Genomic DNA, 17,606 nt, shown 5'->3' with positions numbered 1-17,606 from the left:
ACATGGTGTGTCACAGTAAGAAACTGACAGAAGGGTCCATTAAGGAAATCATCCCTCCATCTATCTTTTTGCTAAGCATGTTCAGCTCAAGTTTTGATTGCTGGGGATCAGAGCCCCATGTCTTGATGGGAGTCTGGTTACACATCACTCCATCTCTGTTTTTCAAAGTGTTCATTCCTTTAAAGTGTAGGGGAAGCTGATGTCTATCCTGACAGTATTAGGAATGAGGCAGAAATCAAACATGACTGTGAATCCAGTCCATCACATTTACATTGTGGTGGACAGCTGGGGTCTTTAACAGAAGCACTGGAGGAAAAAACAGTCATAGGGCATTACTTCCCACAGAATGCTAGATGGCAGCCTCCCTGGTTTGCTGCAGCACCACAGACTCCCTCCAGTGCTTCATGGGAGATGAAGTCCTGTTGCTCATCCCTGTTGGGTTTCATGGGTGCCGCCATGGGGTGTGCAGGGGCTCCAGAGCCGTACTTCGTTGGGCTTCTGCCTCACCAAGAAGTGCTTCCAGACCATGCTAACGGGCCACCAGAAGTACTCCCCATTGCCTTCATTCTGGGAGCAGGAGCCGAGAGGGAGAAGACAAAGCTTGCAGGAGGAAGGAAGAGGTGGAAAGAGTAAGAGAAAAGAAAGAACACCAAGTGCTGTGTGTTTATTCCTCTGTTTTATTTGTGTTGGGGTTGGTGCTGTGGGAAACGATTGGGAAAGTATTTCCCATGAATAAAACACTTGTGTGATGTGCTGGATTTGTGCCTTGTGTCTGTCTGTGTCGGGTTTGAGAAGCTGGAGCGTCCCCCTTTTAGGCCACATGTCTTTAGGAAGAGGGAGGACACTGGAATTCAACAAATAGGCAGGATAACCAGGCTAGGTACCTAACCAGAGGCCAGAGTGTCATTGTGCTGCCCACATTATTTAAAATGGTTACAAATGCCACTTGAGCCAAAGTGCATTTATGCCATCCATTTCCCATATCACCCCACCACACCGTATCCTTAGACAGCTTGAAATGATGCACTTAATTCACAAGCAATACATATTTCTATATAAGCTTCGCATTCTGTGAACATCGGACAAACAATACAATAACCAGTAAGGCAAAAAACAAAAAAGCACCAAATACACTTTAAAAACAATACAAATGTATAACATGAAATTGAATGTGAAATGAAACTCGGCTCACTGAGGTCTTCAACAACACTGTTTGCTTTCCCAAGATTGCATGTGTCATGAAGTGAATGTAGCTGTGTGCCAGTTGTGCCACCTTCACCACACCCCTGCTGTCCAGGGCTGATCAGACACTCTCCAAGGCAGAAACTGGACTTTTACAGAAATGGAATTAATAGTAAATAAATACCTAAATATTATGACAAACGAATACACACAAGTATTACTAAAAAGAAAAAAAAAACTGACTTGGCTGAAGATAAAAAGAGCTGTCACAGTCACATCGAGGCGTTATGCAAGCGTATGCTGTTGGTATAAAGGAGCTCCCATAGTGCTTCTTGACACACTAAATTATTTGTTGGCTGAAAGTCCTCAGTGTTGGTGTGTCAGAAAGAGGATGTGCAGCATAGTTCATAATGGCACTGAGTTTTGCTTTCATTCTCTCCTCCTCTACTACCTACAAAGGGTTCAAAGTGTGTCCCATAACTAAGTCTGTCCTTTTTATTAGCCTGTTTATTCGGTGGGCCTCTCTTGAAGTGATGTTACCAGTCCAGCACACACACTGGCCATCACAGAGTTGTAGAAGATGTGAAGGATGTCACTACTCACATTAAAGGAAGACAGTCTCCTAAGGATGAAGAGTCTGCTCTGCCCTTTCTTCTATAGTTCCTCTTTGTTATGAGACCAGTTCAGCCTATCACTGATGGACTCTACTGAGCACATGTACAATTTCAGGTTTTTCCAATATGTGAGGTAGTAAAGGCATTAGTGAGCCTTTTTGACTCTTGAGATGTGTTGTAACCATTTCAGGTTATAAGTAATGGGGACCCCAAGAAGTTTAATTCTCCATAGCACTTTCTCCAATGTACTGTAGTTGGCTATGACCAGCTGACATTAAGGGAAAGATTGTTGTCAGAGGACAAATCTCTTCTCTCTGAGATATGTCATCATTGGTGGTGATCAGGCCTATAATGCTGGTGTCATCCACTAAAGTAATGATGGAGTTGAAACTTAGTCTGGTCACTCAGTCATTACAGCCTGCTTAGGACAGAACTTTGGGAAGTGCCTGTGTTGAAGAACAGCGGTTATGAAGGCCAAAATCCAGATGTAGATGGCTGCAAGTTAAAAGTCTGGTTATCAGCTCTAATGGTCAAACCTTATTAAATGTTGAGCTGTAGCCTATAAAGAGTAAAGATGGTATGAAGTACCAAGGATATGACATTCTTCATGAACCTGCTGTGACAATACACAAACAGTCAGAGATTCAACACTCACTTAGAGTCAAAGGTTTTTATTTTCAGTCTGTGCATTTGCAATTTATGTTCTCCTTGTATTCATCCCTCAGTTTGTGCCTTTTTACATTAGGTATAATTGAGCCTCTTGAGGAATATAGGATCTCTACGACAGTGCTGTCACAGTACCTTGAGGGATCTCTAAGTGGCTAAAGCTGGTAACACGTGTAGTACATTCTTGTCCATTAACACACACACATACAGTACATGCCTTTGTCACTCACCTTGTTAGCACCACTCGCTGAGACCAGGCTGGCATTCCTTTTGGCACAAAACTCTTGAGCAAACTTGCAGCTGCCTTCTTTAGTAGAGAAGTAGAAGAATTGGTTCTGCCTGAGAAGCCAAATCTCCTCTACCTGGCCATTCAGTTCTGAAACACAAAGAAGGAAAGACAAAAAAGGAATAGAAAACAACAACCACCCTTGAAATGTAATCATGTACTGTACACTTGTCTGTGGGCAAAACCAGTTGTACCTTTGAAATTTGTAATAAGCCCTACATTTGTCCACTGAAATTACTCCGCTCTTACTGTTGTGAAAAGCCGTTACAAATTTAAAAAAAGAAGGTCTGCGCCAAAGTTAATGAGAGCAAAGGTTTCAAAAATTGGCAATGGGATTTGATCCTTATACTGTAAGCCTGAAGGAATAGGACAGGGGTCTCCAACTTTGGCCCTCGAGCACTACTGTGGCTGCAGGTTTTTATTCTAACCCTTTTCAGCTGCCATACCACCAGGTCGTCCACCTGAAGCTAAGCATGTTTGGTTTTGGCCAGTACTTGTACTTGGATGGGAGACAATCTAGGAAAAGCTTGGGATGCTGCTGGAAGATGTGTTGGTGAGGCCAGCAGGAGGCGCTTACCCTGTGGTCTGTGTATGAATCCCAATGCTCAGTGCACTGACGGGGACACTATGCTGTATATATGGCGTAAAACCGAGGTGCTGATTCTTTGTAGTCATTAAAGATCCCTCTGCATCTTTCATAAAGAGTAGGCTTTATCCGGATGTCTTGGTTAAGTTACCGACCATGGCCTAGTCATTCTGGCCTCCAATTATCCGCTGTCTTTCTCTCTCTCTCACCCCTTCACCACCTAATAGAAAACGTGTGGTGATCATACTGACATAATAAAGGCTGCCGTAGCATCCTCCAGGTTGTTGCTACACATTATTTAAAAAGCTTTGAGTAGCAAGTAAAGTGGTATATAAATGTAATTAATGTGTAGTTAATTATTATTTTCTTATTAGTGGTCAGTTTTGCTGCTTATTAACTTCTTTACCCTTCATTATAATTGACGTGCTTTTTAAGACTCGGTCCTTTAACGGCATGACATGAAATGTGAAGTGAGCAAACAGATGGCCAGCTAAGTCGAGGCCTCAAACTCCAACCAGTTTCTTAATCAGAAGTCAATTCTTGTTGTTACTTAAACCCATTATTTAATTCTATGGATTGCCATTTCCAAAGTGGTTGTTTTTCTTTTTTACTAACAGCAATGTCAAAATGTCCTTCACCTTTCTTTATTTTCAGATATTGTATGATGGACAAGGTATCTCATTATGTATTTCATTATTGTTTGCTTGCTAATAATTAAGGGGGAAATGGATGTCAGGCATGGGCTGGTGTCTCTGTCCAAGATTTCTTACCTGGATGGGAGGCTGGTTCGAAAAAATAGGAAGGGTGGTCTCTGCTACAGCCAGGAGATGGACAGGAATGGATATGCTAAAGCATAAAGGATCCTTAACTGGCTGGGATGCCAGTACAATTTAGGGATGGGGAGGCAACTTAATTGGGTTATTTACTCCCCTAAAACGCTAGATGGCAATGTCCCTGGGTTACGGTACTTCCACAGGGCATGCTGGGAATTGTGGTCCCGTGTGTTCTGCCGGGGCCACTGCAGGGATTAATGGTCCCTACTTAATGGGACTTCTGCCTAACCCAGAAGTGCTTCTGAGGGACAGTGTCATGGCACTGAAAGTACTCCCAGGTCCCGGTAAAGGAGGCAGCTCTGCTTCAGCCGAGGAGTCAGAGTCGAGAGAGGAGATTGACGACACTCACCAGGGAGAAGTGGAGAAGAGAAGATACTTTGTGGTGCCATGTTGTATTTTACATGGAGGGACCAGACAAAGGTAGTTTATAAAATAAATGTTCATGATTTTGAACTGTGTTCGTGAGATTGTGTTTTGGGTCTGGGGTGCTGTTATACCTCCTACTGGTCACAGTTGTCTGAGTCAGTCAATTAAAATTAACGCAGAAGAGTTAATTAGCTGCAGATGTCACTAATTAAGAAAAGGGTGAGAATGAAAACCCTTTGCACTCCAGGACAGGAGTTTGAGACCTCTGGTAAAGGTTTAGGATTGGGGGGTTTAGGCAATGAGAGTTGTTTTCATTATATATATATATATATATATATATATATATATATATATATATATATATATATATATATATATATATATATATATATATATATACCGTATATATATATCTATATATTGAATGTAATTACCCCGATCTACATGCTGTCAAATAAACGAACCACACGCCGTGGCGCAACGTTAGGGGCATCGCCTCTGGCGCTGACGTCCGAGGTTCGATTCCCGAGAGGGAATGCAGTGGAGTGTGTACGCCTGATGAGCCCAGAATGAGGGCGAAACACGTGTCGCGTACTCTTTGCATTTATTTGACAGTAAACTATTTCAACCATTCTATGATCTGCTCCTCACAAACTGAGGGCACCGTGGTGGATGTTAGCAGATTGCTGGCCAACCACAAGCGTTACCTGGTAGGTAACCACCCATACAATCAGATTGTGACACAGACTACGAATGCCGTGAATATATATATATATATATATATATATATATAATCCAACATCTGTCTGTCTGTCTGTATGTCTGTCTGCTTTTCACGAGAGATCTACATAATGGATTTAGATCAGGTTTTCTTCTATAATTTGCCTGAACATTCTGGTTGATTTTGCAACTTATCTCATTGCACTATGTGTCATAGTTCGCTTGCAGTACCGATTTATTTGCATGAATCTAACAGACACAAAGCAGGCTAAGGGGAGGGGGACAGGACCCTCCTCACTCACACTCCAGCCTCGAGGTGTTCCTTACTTTCGCTTAGGAAGCAAATGAGAGAACTACTTAACGGATTTAGATTGGGTTTGTTTCTATAATTTGCTTGAACATTCCAGTTGATTTTGCGACTTCTCTCGTCACGCTGAGAATCATAGTTCACTTGCAGGAGCGATATATTCACGTTAATCCGAGACAGAGGCTGCAAGCCGAGGGGAGGGGGAAGAGTGACATCAGGAGTAGAGAGCTGGGCGGGGCCCTCGCCTCACTGTCCTCACTATGCAGATGGAGCCACAGGGGACGGCTAGTATATATATATATATATATATATATATATATATATATATATATATATATATATATATATATATATATATATAGTATATATATATACTGTATTATCAAAAGAATAGTCCAAAAACATCAAAAAGGTTTGGGGCAGCCACCCATATATTGTACCCTGGCTGCATATGGGTTAAATTGTATTGAGTTCTTGATAGGTTTAAATCCAAAACAGAACTGACTTAGGATGATAAATATGGCAGCTTTAAAAGCAGAGAAAGGAAGTGACGTCATCGGGACCAGAACCGGAAGTGATATCAACAATAGTGCCGGGACATGAAGTGAAGTCATCAATGGCAACCCAAACTTATCAAACCCCCTGCCCACTCCCCCACCTCCCCTGAGCCGGAAGTGAGGTCAACATAAGCACTGTTGAAAGTAAGTGGGATTTCCCATGGTTGGTCTGCAGAGGATTGAGAGAGAAAGTCAGTGAAGCTCTCCACCCTCTGGTCTGGCGTGGTACTAATATTATTCAGGCCCTTTAGCTGCCTCCCAATCGCACATGTGTGACAATATAAATATTGTTTTATTGTGATAATTGTTTTGTATAGCTGGATAAACAAAAAAATGTCAATGGGTGTGTAGTGCACACAAGGGTCCACCAGAGGGTACTGTGTCCTAGTGGCTCCATGTTATACAGGAGGAGCTGGGAAGCCCCAAGAATGGTAAGAAATGGTCTCTGCCAGTCCAGAATTGGAACAAAGGCTTACTGACACTAAGGTAGCCTGGCCAGAGATTATAAAGAGGTGAGTAGGGTACTGTCCCACTCATTGACCTGTAGAGTTATTGCTGAGCAGAGTACCATGGCTCTGATTTATTTCTCTTTATTTAACTTGTTTATTACTCTCTCTCCTCTCTTAACAGTTCAATTGTTTAGACATATTTTCAATTTTTTGCACGTATGGGTTCCACCTGGGTGGCAATGTGTGACACATGTAATCTTACCTTCTGCTTTCATGTTCAGCAGGACACTCCTACTGTGGGAATCTGTAAAAAATGTTAGATATTCAATCTGACAGGAAGATCATAAAATCATGTTTCTTTCAAGTGGACCACAGTGTAAAAACTTGTATTCGATAAAGATGAGGAACTAACTAAATGTTTTGATGGTGGATTTTGAAAGTATAGAGACTCCTTCACTCTCTGAACACTCCATTGTATTGTAGATTTAATTTTAAATTAACAAACTTGCCATTTTTACACATCAATCTACACTCAATAACCCATAATGACAAAGTGAAAACATGTTTTTAGAAAGGTTTACAAATGTATTACATATCACAAACTGAAATCACGTAAGTATTCAGACTCTTTATTCAGTACTTTGCAGGAGTGCCCTTGGCAGCAATTCCAACTTTGAGTGTTCTTGGTGAGTCTCTCATTCTTTCTGGCAGATCCTCTAAAGCTGCGTTAGACTGGATATGTCTGCAAACTGCTGTCTTCAGGTCTCTCCACAGATGTTTTATGGGGTTTAATTCTGGACTTTGGCTGCGTCACTCAAGGACAGTCACAAATGTGTCCCAAAGCCACTCCAGGGTTGTCTTAGCTGTAAGCTTTGAGTCATTTGTTGTGTTGAAAGTCTGAGGTGGTGTGCACTCTAGAGCAGATTTTCTTCAAGGACTCTCAGTACTTCGCTGAATTCATCCTTCCCTCAATTCTGACCAGTCCCCTCTGTCTCTGCCGCTAGGAAGCACCACCATGGCATGATGCTGCTCCCACCATGCTTCACAGTAGGGATGGTGTTAAGCAGGTAATGAACAGTGCCTGGTCTCTTCACCTGACATAGAGCATGGAGTTCTGGCTAAAGAGTTCAATTTTTATTTTATCAGAACCAGAGAATCTTTTTTCCTCGTGCTCTCAGGGTCCTTTAAACTGCCATATGCCTTTTACTCAAAAGGCCACCATCAAGCCATTCTATTATAAATGCCTTATTGATGGAGTGCTGCCAAGATGGGTATCCTTCAGACTGATTCAGTAGAGGACTTCTGTTAAAGAATAGAAGCTCTGTTAAAGTGATCATTGGGCTCTTGGTCAACTACCTGACCAAGGCCCTTCTTACTCAGCTTGGCGTGATTGCCAACTATAGGAAGAGTCCTGGTGGTTCCAAACTTCTTCCATTTCATAGTTATTGAGGCAACTGTGCTACTGGGAACACTCAGAGCTTTAGAAATGGCTTCAAACCCTGATCTATGATTCACCACAATTTGTTTGCAGAGGCCTACAGAGAATTCTTTGGACTTCATGGCTTGGTTAATGATCTTGTCATGCAGTGTGAATACACAGGTGGGTGCTTTCTTAAATGATGTCCAATAAATGTAGTTGGCCACAGTTGGACTCCAATCAAGATCAAGACACACTTTGATGAGAATTAAAGCAAACAGGAAGAAAGTGACCAAATTTGGGTCAGGGGGTCTCGATATTTACATAAATGAGAGATTTCAGCTTTTGATTTTTAATACATTTTCAAACCTCCCTGAAGACATGTTTTCACTTTGTTATTAAATGCAGATTGACAGAGAAAAATGTCAAATTTACACATTTAAAATCCATTTAACGTAAATCTACGCCACAATAAAGTGTGCAGAAAATGGCGGTGCCTGACTACCTTATTGAATCCACTATAGTTATCTATCATCTAAATTTTACAAAGTAAAAGATGCAAGGCAGCAAAATGATCTAAAAAACTTACAATGGAAGGCAACGAAGAAGAGAATGACTGCCAGCAGTATGGTGTGGAGAACCATCAGCATAAAGCAAACCAGCTTGACTTGCAGGCTTGAAGCTGAAGGCAAGAAGAGAGGAGCTGCATTAAGTAAAGAGCCCTATTAGTTAGCGGACTCTCCTAGAATTGCCTTCCTGAAAAACAGAGAGAATGGTCAACCCGTCGTCATATTGTAGGTGGGATATCATTCACATCCATTAGGGCAAAACTGGAGTTTTGACAAGTGTAGAGAACAAACAGGTTGATCCATCGAATTCCGTAACTCAATAAACTAAAAGTGCCCATAAAGAACCTTCCTCAAAGGGACCCTCTCGGGGGAGGCATAGAGGCAACCCCCCCCCCCAGTCGTAACGTCCAGTCCCGTAGCAATGAAGAAGAGAAAAGTCACAATGCTAAAAAGAAGATGAAAAGCCCACCCCAGCTTCCTTTGAGTCCATATATTGCTCCAGGGTACTTAAGCTTCATTCCGACTGCAGGTAAATGTGACTCAGTTCGGATTTTTGGCTCATCCTGTTATTTGTTTGACTGTTCAAATTAATTTTACAAGTGATTCAAATCTGATATGACTTTGTACTGATCCTGAATTGTCAAAAGGAATACAATTAATACAAATAAATTCATCAGGCAGATGTAACCTAATAGAGAAACCAAGAATGCCAGCTACATGCAGGGAGCAAAATTGTTTATCTCACAACGGACTGGAGTGGAATCCTCACTGGCACATCTGCATGTAGGAAGTTGTGGGGTCGAGGGACGAGCCATTCAGCGCATTTCTGAGAGTCACATCACAATTGGACTGCATTGACGGGCTTTTGTTGATTTTTCCATTTCACAATTCTCTAACAGATGGAATCGTTGTCACACGAGTGAGAAAGAAATGATTATTTAAAAACACTATAAGATTTAAGAATTTAAGAAAAGGTACCTTTCTATTGAAGCCATCAGCCTAATGACATGATTACTGTGGTAGTGACGACACAATCATAATCTTACCATGCAGCCCCATAAATATATAAATTAAAATTAGGTATCTGAAAGAAATATAATCACACAATTCAATGAAATCAAAGTACACCTGTATAATAGTTATCTGTACATATTTATCCATTATTCCTGTTCACAGTATCCTGATCCACGTATTGTCACGTTTTGGGTTCTGAGTTGTACAAATGAAATTAGTTTTCATTAAGAGTACACTTTATTCTTAAAGAAGAACAAACAGTCTTTCATCAACAGATAAAACAAAAAAGAAACCTCATCATATTATACTGTAAGTGTATAAATTAAGTTAATGTTAATAGTGAATTTACCTTAATGCTTACTTAGTTTGAAATTGAATATAATTAGCTTTATCCTGGATAATGGAAGATTCTGTAAGTTAAAGTTAAAGGAGTGTTCTTACTGTTAGCTCTCAGTATAAGACAGCAGTTCCCAGATGGAAGTCAGACAGCTAGGGAGAAACATGAACTGTTAGACAGAGAAGCATGAAGGGCTTTCTGACTGTTTTGTATGTATGCAGAGCAAACACTGGTCCCAGTGAAATCTTACAAAATGTAACCTAGGTGCACACCATAGACAACAAGTTCCCCTTTTTTGTGTGTGCATTATTAACCTTTTTCCTTATTTTTTATTTATTTTTTGTGAACTGTTTCCTTTGAATTTCACTAAAATCTTTAAAACAAAGACACTTGGACTGTGGAGTTTTTGTTTTTGTTTTTTGGTATGACGAGACGTGCCTTTCTGGTAGCTGCTTTTGAACTTCACTGAACTATTTGGAAAAGCTGGAAACCCTCAACAAATGCAGCTACAAAGTGAACTAATTAAATAAGTAAATGTGATAAAATAGCTGTTGTCACAATAAGTAGACAAAAAGTCAAAAAACAAGGTTTGGGGCAGCCAGCCGTATATTGTTCCCTGGCTGCAAAAGGGTATAAGTTATGTCACTGATATGCATAGATTGGAGTTCAAAATGGAACTGATGGCATGGAGGCAAGATGGCAGCTTTAAAGGCCATCACAAGAAGTGACGTCTTAGGGACTGTAACAGGAAATTATGTCATTGGGCCTGGAAGTGACATCATCAATAGTGCTAACCGGGAAAGTGACGTCTTTGGGACTGGAAGTGACGTCACTTTCCGGCCACCAATATCAGAAGTGATGTCATCAATGGTACCGGTACTGGAAGTGACATCACCAATGGTGCCGGAACCTAGCAGGATTTCCCGTGGATGGTCTGCAGAGGATTGAGGGAGAGAGTTAGTGCAGCTCGCCACCCCCTTGTCTGGTCTGGTATTACTATTATTCGCATGTGTGTGACACTGTCAAATAGAACACTATATTTGAAAATACTAAAACTAGCTATCATGAAATGGCACATCAGCATTTTATTCCATTTCAATAAGTATTTTTAATTTGACTTTTGCAGAATTTATTAAAACAATACTTTAGTTTTAAAGGCTGTTCATATTTCATAGTAAGGGTTTTCTGGAAGGCACATTTTATTGTAATTTATTTCAAAGGGTGTCTTTTTAGCTGATTTTGTCACCTAACAACCATTCAATCTTTCTTATACATTGTAGAAGTTTCTCAAACTATAACGACTCCTTTATATAAATACCACTGTATTTTTTCATGTGATTATACTGTATCCATCCATCCATTTTCCAACGCGCTGAATCCGAACACAGGGTCACGGGGGTCTGCTGGAGCCAATCCCAGCCAACACAGGGCACAAGGCAGGAACCAACCCACCGCAGTGATTATACTGTATATTTCATTATTACCCTTTAATTTATTTCATTTTGGAACAAATGGCACTCCATACGCTCCTGTAATATCGAGATTACCAGCCTAATTGAACACCCCTGACTCTAATATTCCAATGTTCTTTCTGAATCGCAAGGGACACACAACCAAATTTCATCAACTGACAAAGTCCCAACAGTGGCGAGGCTCACATTAACTAGCAAAATATCCACAGATGTTAGATAATGGCTTCTTCGACTCCTTGCAACCCAAAGGAGCTGCCTGATTAGACGACAGTTTAGCTACAGTAATAATGTATTGCTGAACACCCGACCTTGTGTTCTTAATTTTCGGAATATCTGTTCTACGTATATTCAGGGACAATTGCTTCACTCTGTTCTCGCTTCTCTCAACCTATTTTGAAAAACTACCAGTTGCTCCAAAAGTAAAGAAGCTACAGTTGTTCAGTCGTGGGCAAAGAAGCGGATTCATGCCAGATATGCATTTTTTAGTATGCATACATAGTGGTTTTATTTAAAGGATTTAAATTGTATAATTTAATGAAATGTAAAGGGTATTTTACAAACACTTTGTATCTACAGTAATCCCTCCTCCATCGCGGGGGTTGCGTTCCAGAGCCACCCGCGAAATAAGAAAATCCGCGAAGTAGAAACCATATGTTTATATGGTTATTTTTATATTGTCATGCTTGGGTCACAGATTTGCGCAGAAACACAGGAGGTTGTAGAGAGACAGGAACGTTATTCAAACACTGCAAACAAACATTTGTCTCTTTTTCAAAAGTTTTACCTCTTGCTCCAGTTCTTTACCCCATTTAAGACCCACATAACCAACCATGTTTAACCGGATGGCACTCTGCTTTGAAATCCTGCAGCTTGGCATTCCCAGCTCATAAGCCAAAGCCAGGATGGTTGTGTTGAATGGTGCACACTTCTAAAGGACACAATGGTGGTCCACTGCAGGGCACACTCTTATATACTCCCACCCTGGCACAGAGCCAAACCTTTAGAACCTCCATGTGTTTAGAATCATCATCATCATCATCTTCACATGGTTACGGAGCCATAATGTGCATATTCTGTATAGACAGTGCCCAGCCTGATACCAGACCCTAGGTTTTTGGAGATGTGAGGCAATTTTGTTGAACCTTGTTGCAAAACAAAGAATGTTAAAAAAAACAATGCAATTGTTTGACATAAAACTGTATAAATTAGCAATTGCCACATGTTCATGAATGGAAGTGAAACTCAGAGAAAGGAAATAAAAGCAATTTTTTTTTAAATCTAAGCCTTTTCAACATGACAGGCTCAAACTCACACAGCAGAACTCCCATCTGCTGTGAAACCACAGGGCCACGCAGAGTAAGGCAGCACAAAAGAAGGCTCTGCTGACGTTTCTGTACTGCCAGAGCTCCAATCGGCATACCATAAATGTCACAGCAGACCCAGGACATGAAAAATTAAAGTCAAAATATGTCCAGACATCACAGGCTGGGAAGACAATCAACATCAAAAATACCATCGTCCAAAACAAATTCCAACCAAAACATCAAAAACAACCTGTAAATTTTAATGTTCTTTTAAATTGCTATAACTACACACAAACACAAATTATGATGAGTGAACCCCGAGTTCACTCCGTGAGTTCTGCAAAATGTTTGGGAACTTTGCCAAACTTGGCGCAATGCACTGAAGTTGATGAGGAAGGAGGAACTGAATTAGTTTCGAGTGGGTTGTAATGGTTCAGGGGTCTTGTAATTGTCTCTCAGGGCCAGGGAAGTATCTGCTAACTTTGCTGGATAGATTATTGCGGCCAAAAACGTGAGAACCCTACCTTGAATTGGGTATAAAAGATACAGATGGAACAATAACCACCAACAAGGTACAACAAACTAGCATTAAAAAAAATATAAATCTACACTCTCACGGAGTTCTACAGAACCCCGTAGGTGTCAAGCAAAAAATAAAAATCCATTCAAATCAATTATAAAGCCATTCAAAGGAAATTAGTAACTCACTCAAATGAATTACATAATTAGTTTGAACAGATTATTTTTATGTTTTTCTTATTTCAGAAGCTATTTGTTTTTCCTTGTATACAGTTTAGTGAACCTGAACCAGCAGAGTATTACAAGCCAAAAGTTTCAGTCTTTTCTAAGTTTTTCAGTGTAATTATCGACTACATTCTAAACTTTCCTTTTCTTCTAATAAAGTTTACATCACTGTCTCCAGAATATCACATTTTCAAAGAAAATTCCATAAATCCATTCTCATAACTTCTCCTACATTTCAGGACTCCTCAAAAGACCCATTTCAAACGCAGTGGTCTTCCAGCTTGTTCCTCTTCCAGTTTACTGAGTTAACACACACCTTACAGTTCACTTACGGTTCACTGGACTGTATGCCAGGAAAACCGTATGGGGGTCCGTAATAAGAACTGCACTGCAACAGGGTAAAATAATAATAATCTGTTTGAATGAATTAATACGGAGTAGGCTGATTACTATTTAAAAAAGAGTCAGGGAAAAAAATTAAAATATTGCCTTTGAACGAGTTAACGTAATTCAATCGAACAAGTTAATAATTCACTCAATGGAGATACTAATTCGTTCAAACGTTTTTTTTTTTTGTTGTTGCTTGACATTTACGTGGCTCCATAGAGTTCCCATCTTGGGGCACACATTGGCCACACCATGAAGCAAAGTATGGGATAGACTTATTCCATTATTTGAAATTGCGTCTCTGGATGTAGCCGGAAAGTCCCTTTTGTTTCCAATCTCTGTGCAGATGCTTTGCACTTTTATCTTCCATCCAGACGATTGAAACACCTTGTAAATAGTGATAAATGTTTTGTTATTATTACTTCACAGTTTTTCCTGTGTTTTCTGGCTTCGAAGTGGGAGAGATCCTTTAAGGGCTATTCTGACTGCTGCACCTTATGGCTAATTGTGCATGAATTTGTCTGGCATACAAAATTACCCATGTGGCATAGTGGCTAGTGAGTGAGCACAAAGGAATTAGTGTTATATATTCGGTGGTAGTACTCATTATGGTCAGCTAATGAATATCTCAAATGGAAAAACTGTGGAGTGCAAATGCAGCCAGAGTACTGAGTGGGCAGTGACATCAGAGTGAAAGCTCATGCGTGATTATTCTGTGATGTCACGCTGGCCTCACAAATTATCATACGGTGCTAGGAAAAAAATGTTTGACAAATCCATCTGCACAGCAAACTTCCAGGAAAATATTTGGTGAACAAGACCACCATTGAACACATCATATTCACTGTGAAAAACGCTTTGCCAAATTTCACTGATTACCACTATTAACAAATACAAAAACCTGGTGTCTGCTTAAAATTTGCTACCATCTGAAATATCATCAAGTTGATGACGTCACACGCCATGATTTCTGGCCGTCTCATGATAGCAACAGGAGTTAGTTGTTAAATGCAACCCAGCTACAGACACTCAAAAATGTACAAAATGGTGGCAATGTGATAAAAAACAAGATACAAAATGGTGACCCAAAAAAAATAATTATATTTTTAAAATATAAAAAAATAATATAATAATTTTATAAAATAAATAATAATAAATAAAAAATAATAAATAAAAAAGTACCACATTTCTGAAAGTCATTGCGCAAGGTAGAGGCAGCTGAATGGGTTAGAGTGGGGGTCCTTTGATAGGCGATCCCTTCTAGTTTTCATGCCTTGGTCCGCTGCACACTGTGCGTTCTTCAAAAACAACAAATCCATCATCACTACACAACGCGCCTTCTGAACACACTTCAGCATTCCTCCTAATGGTGACGTCTCATATCGGAAAACAATTCTTCAGTGGGTGGCTAAATTTAGACAGATGGGTACAACATTGAACAGAAAATCTCAAGGCTGTGCTTGGACTGTACAAATGCCTGAAAACATCTAAGCTGTAAGGGCAGCAATTTTGCAGTCTCTTAGACGTTCAGCGTGCAAAAATGTTTCTGCCATAGGCATTTCCAAAATGTCTTTGAGGAGGATTTTGCATGAGGACCTTAATTTCTATCCATACAAAATGATGGCAATGCAGGAACTCACTGAGAGAGACTGTGAGAGCCATAGAGAGTTGTGCACAAATATTCTGCTAACAGTTCATTGAGATGCCATCATCATGTGCAGCGACGAGGCACATTTCCATTTGAATGGGTGCGTAAATAAGCAAAACTTTTGCTTCTGGGCTGAAACCAACCCTCGTGAACTTCATCAGAGACCCCCGCACAGTGAGCGTGTTACAGTTTGGTGTGCCATTGCAGAATTTGGCATTGTAGGCGCTTACATTTTTGAGGAGGGGGGAGCAATGGTCACAGTCACTTCAGAACATTACATTGAAATGCTAGAGAACTTTATGCGGCCCCAACTGGAAGAAATGGATGTGGTGGATTCCTGGTTTCAACAGTATGGAACAACAGCTCATACTGTGTGGAGATTCGTGCAAGTTTTGCGGAAGATGTTTCCTGGGAAGCTGATTTCCCTGTGCAGCGATGTCAGGTGTCCTTCTTGTTCACCTGATCTCGCTCCGTGTGATTTCTTCTTGTGGGGCTCTCTCAAGTTGAATGTATACACACACTGACCTCAAAGCCTTGAAGACCTCAAGGACACTATTTGCCATGAAATCGACGCTATTCCCCTTGAAATGGCCAAACGAGTCATACGAGTGTTCAGACATCATCTCGAAGAGTGTATCGCAAATGACGGCCACCACCTTGAAGACATCATTTTTAAAACACAGTGAAAAAAATCTATTTTGTATACCTATTTGTAAATCTATTTTTGTATACTTGTGTCGTAAGGCTCTGAGGCTAGGGATCTGCACGGACAATCGGAAGGTTGCCGGTTCGAATCCCGCAAATGCCAAACAGGGACTCTACTCTGTTGGGCACTTGAGCAAGGCCCTGAACCTGTAATTGCTGAGCGCTTTGAGTAGTGAGAAAAGCGCTATATAAATGCAAAGAATTATTGTAATAAAATTTGTTTTATCTTGTAGCGTTTTTGTAGAATAAATGTTTGAAATGTGGTACAGTACTTCTTTTAGGTTCTCCTTGTAATAATAATCCATCCATCCATCCATTGTCTCCCGCTTATCCGAGGTCGGGTTGCGGGGGCAGCAGCTTGAGCAGAGATGCCCAGACTTCCCTCTCCCCGGCCACTTCTTCTAGCTCTTCCGGGAGAATCCCAAGGCGTTCCCAGGCCAGTCGAGAGACATAGTCCCTCCAGCGTGTCCTGGGTCTTCCCCGGGGCCTCTTCCCGGTTAGACGTGCCCGGAACACCTCACCAGGGAGGCGTCCAGGAAGCATCCTGATCAGATGCCCGAGCCACCTCATCTGACTCCTCTCGATGCGGAGGAGCAGCGGCTCTACTCTGAGCCCCTCCCGGATGACTGAGCTTCTCACCCTATCTTTAAGGGAGAGCCCAGACACCCTGCAGAGGAAACTCATTTCAGCTGCTTGTATTCGCGATCTCGTTCTTTCGGTCACTACCCATAGCTCATGACCATAGGTGAGGGTAGGAACATAGATCGACTGGTAAATTGAGAGCTTCGCCTTGCGGCTCAGCTCCTTTTTCACCACGACAGACCGATACAGAGCCCTCATTACTGCGGATGCCGCACCGATCCGCCTGTCGATCTCACGCTCCATTCTTCCCTCACTCGTGAACAAGACCCCGAGATACTTGAACTCCTCCACTTGGGGCAGGATCTCGCTACCAACCCTGAGAGGGCACTCCACCCTTTTCCGGCTGAGGACCATGGTCTCGGATTTGGAGGTGCTGATTCTCATCCCAGCCGCTTCACACTCGGCTGCGAACCGATCCAGAGAGAGCTGAAGATCACGGTCTGATGAAGCAAACATGACAACATCATCTGCAAAAAGCAGTGACCCAATCCTGAGCCCACCAAACCGGACCCCCTCAACGCCCTGGCTGTGCCTAGAAATTCTGTCCATAAAAGTTATGAACAGAATCGGTGACAAAGGGCAGCCCTGGCGGAGTCCAACTCTCACTGGAAACGGGTTCGACTTACTGCCGGCAATGCGGACCAAGCTCTGGCACCGATCGTACAGGGACCGAACAGCCCTTATCAGGGGGGCCGGTACCCCATACTCTTGGATTACTTCCCACAGGATTCCCCGAGGGACACGGTCGAATGCCTTTTCCAAGTCCACAAAACACATGTAGACTGGTTGGGCGAACTCCCA

General features: G+C 41.5%; 1 protein-coding gene across 1 annotated transcript in view; it reads right to left on the bottom strand.

The window, feature by feature from the left end:
• LOC114647614 (uncharacterized) overlaps nt 1-17,606 on the bottom strand; it is a 53,257-nt gene that overhangs the window by 19,559 nt on the left and 16,092 nt on the right. The window contains exons 2-4 of the mRNA XM_028796223.2: nt 8,573-8,665; nt 6,829-6,870; nt 2,693-2,838 (exon numbers count right to left, since the gene is read on the bottom strand). Of these exons, the coding sequence (XP_028652056.2) occupies nt 2,693-2,838; nt 6,829-6,870; nt 8,573-8,665 (281 nt within the window). The remainder of the gene's footprint in view (nt 1-2,692; nt 2,839-6,828; nt 6,871-8,572; nt 8,666-17,606) is intronic.

Source organism: Erpetoichthys calabaricus, chromosome 3 (genome assembly GCF_900747795.2).
Source record: "Erpetoichthys calabaricus chromosome 3, fErpCal1.3, whole genome shotgun sequence".
Taxonomy (NCBI): domain Eukaryota; kingdom Metazoa; phylum Chordata; class Cladistia; order Polypteriformes; family Polypteridae; genus Erpetoichthys; species Erpetoichthys calabaricus.
Note: the sequence above shows the minus strand (reverse complement) of the source record. Positions and strands in the feature narration are given on the sequence as shown.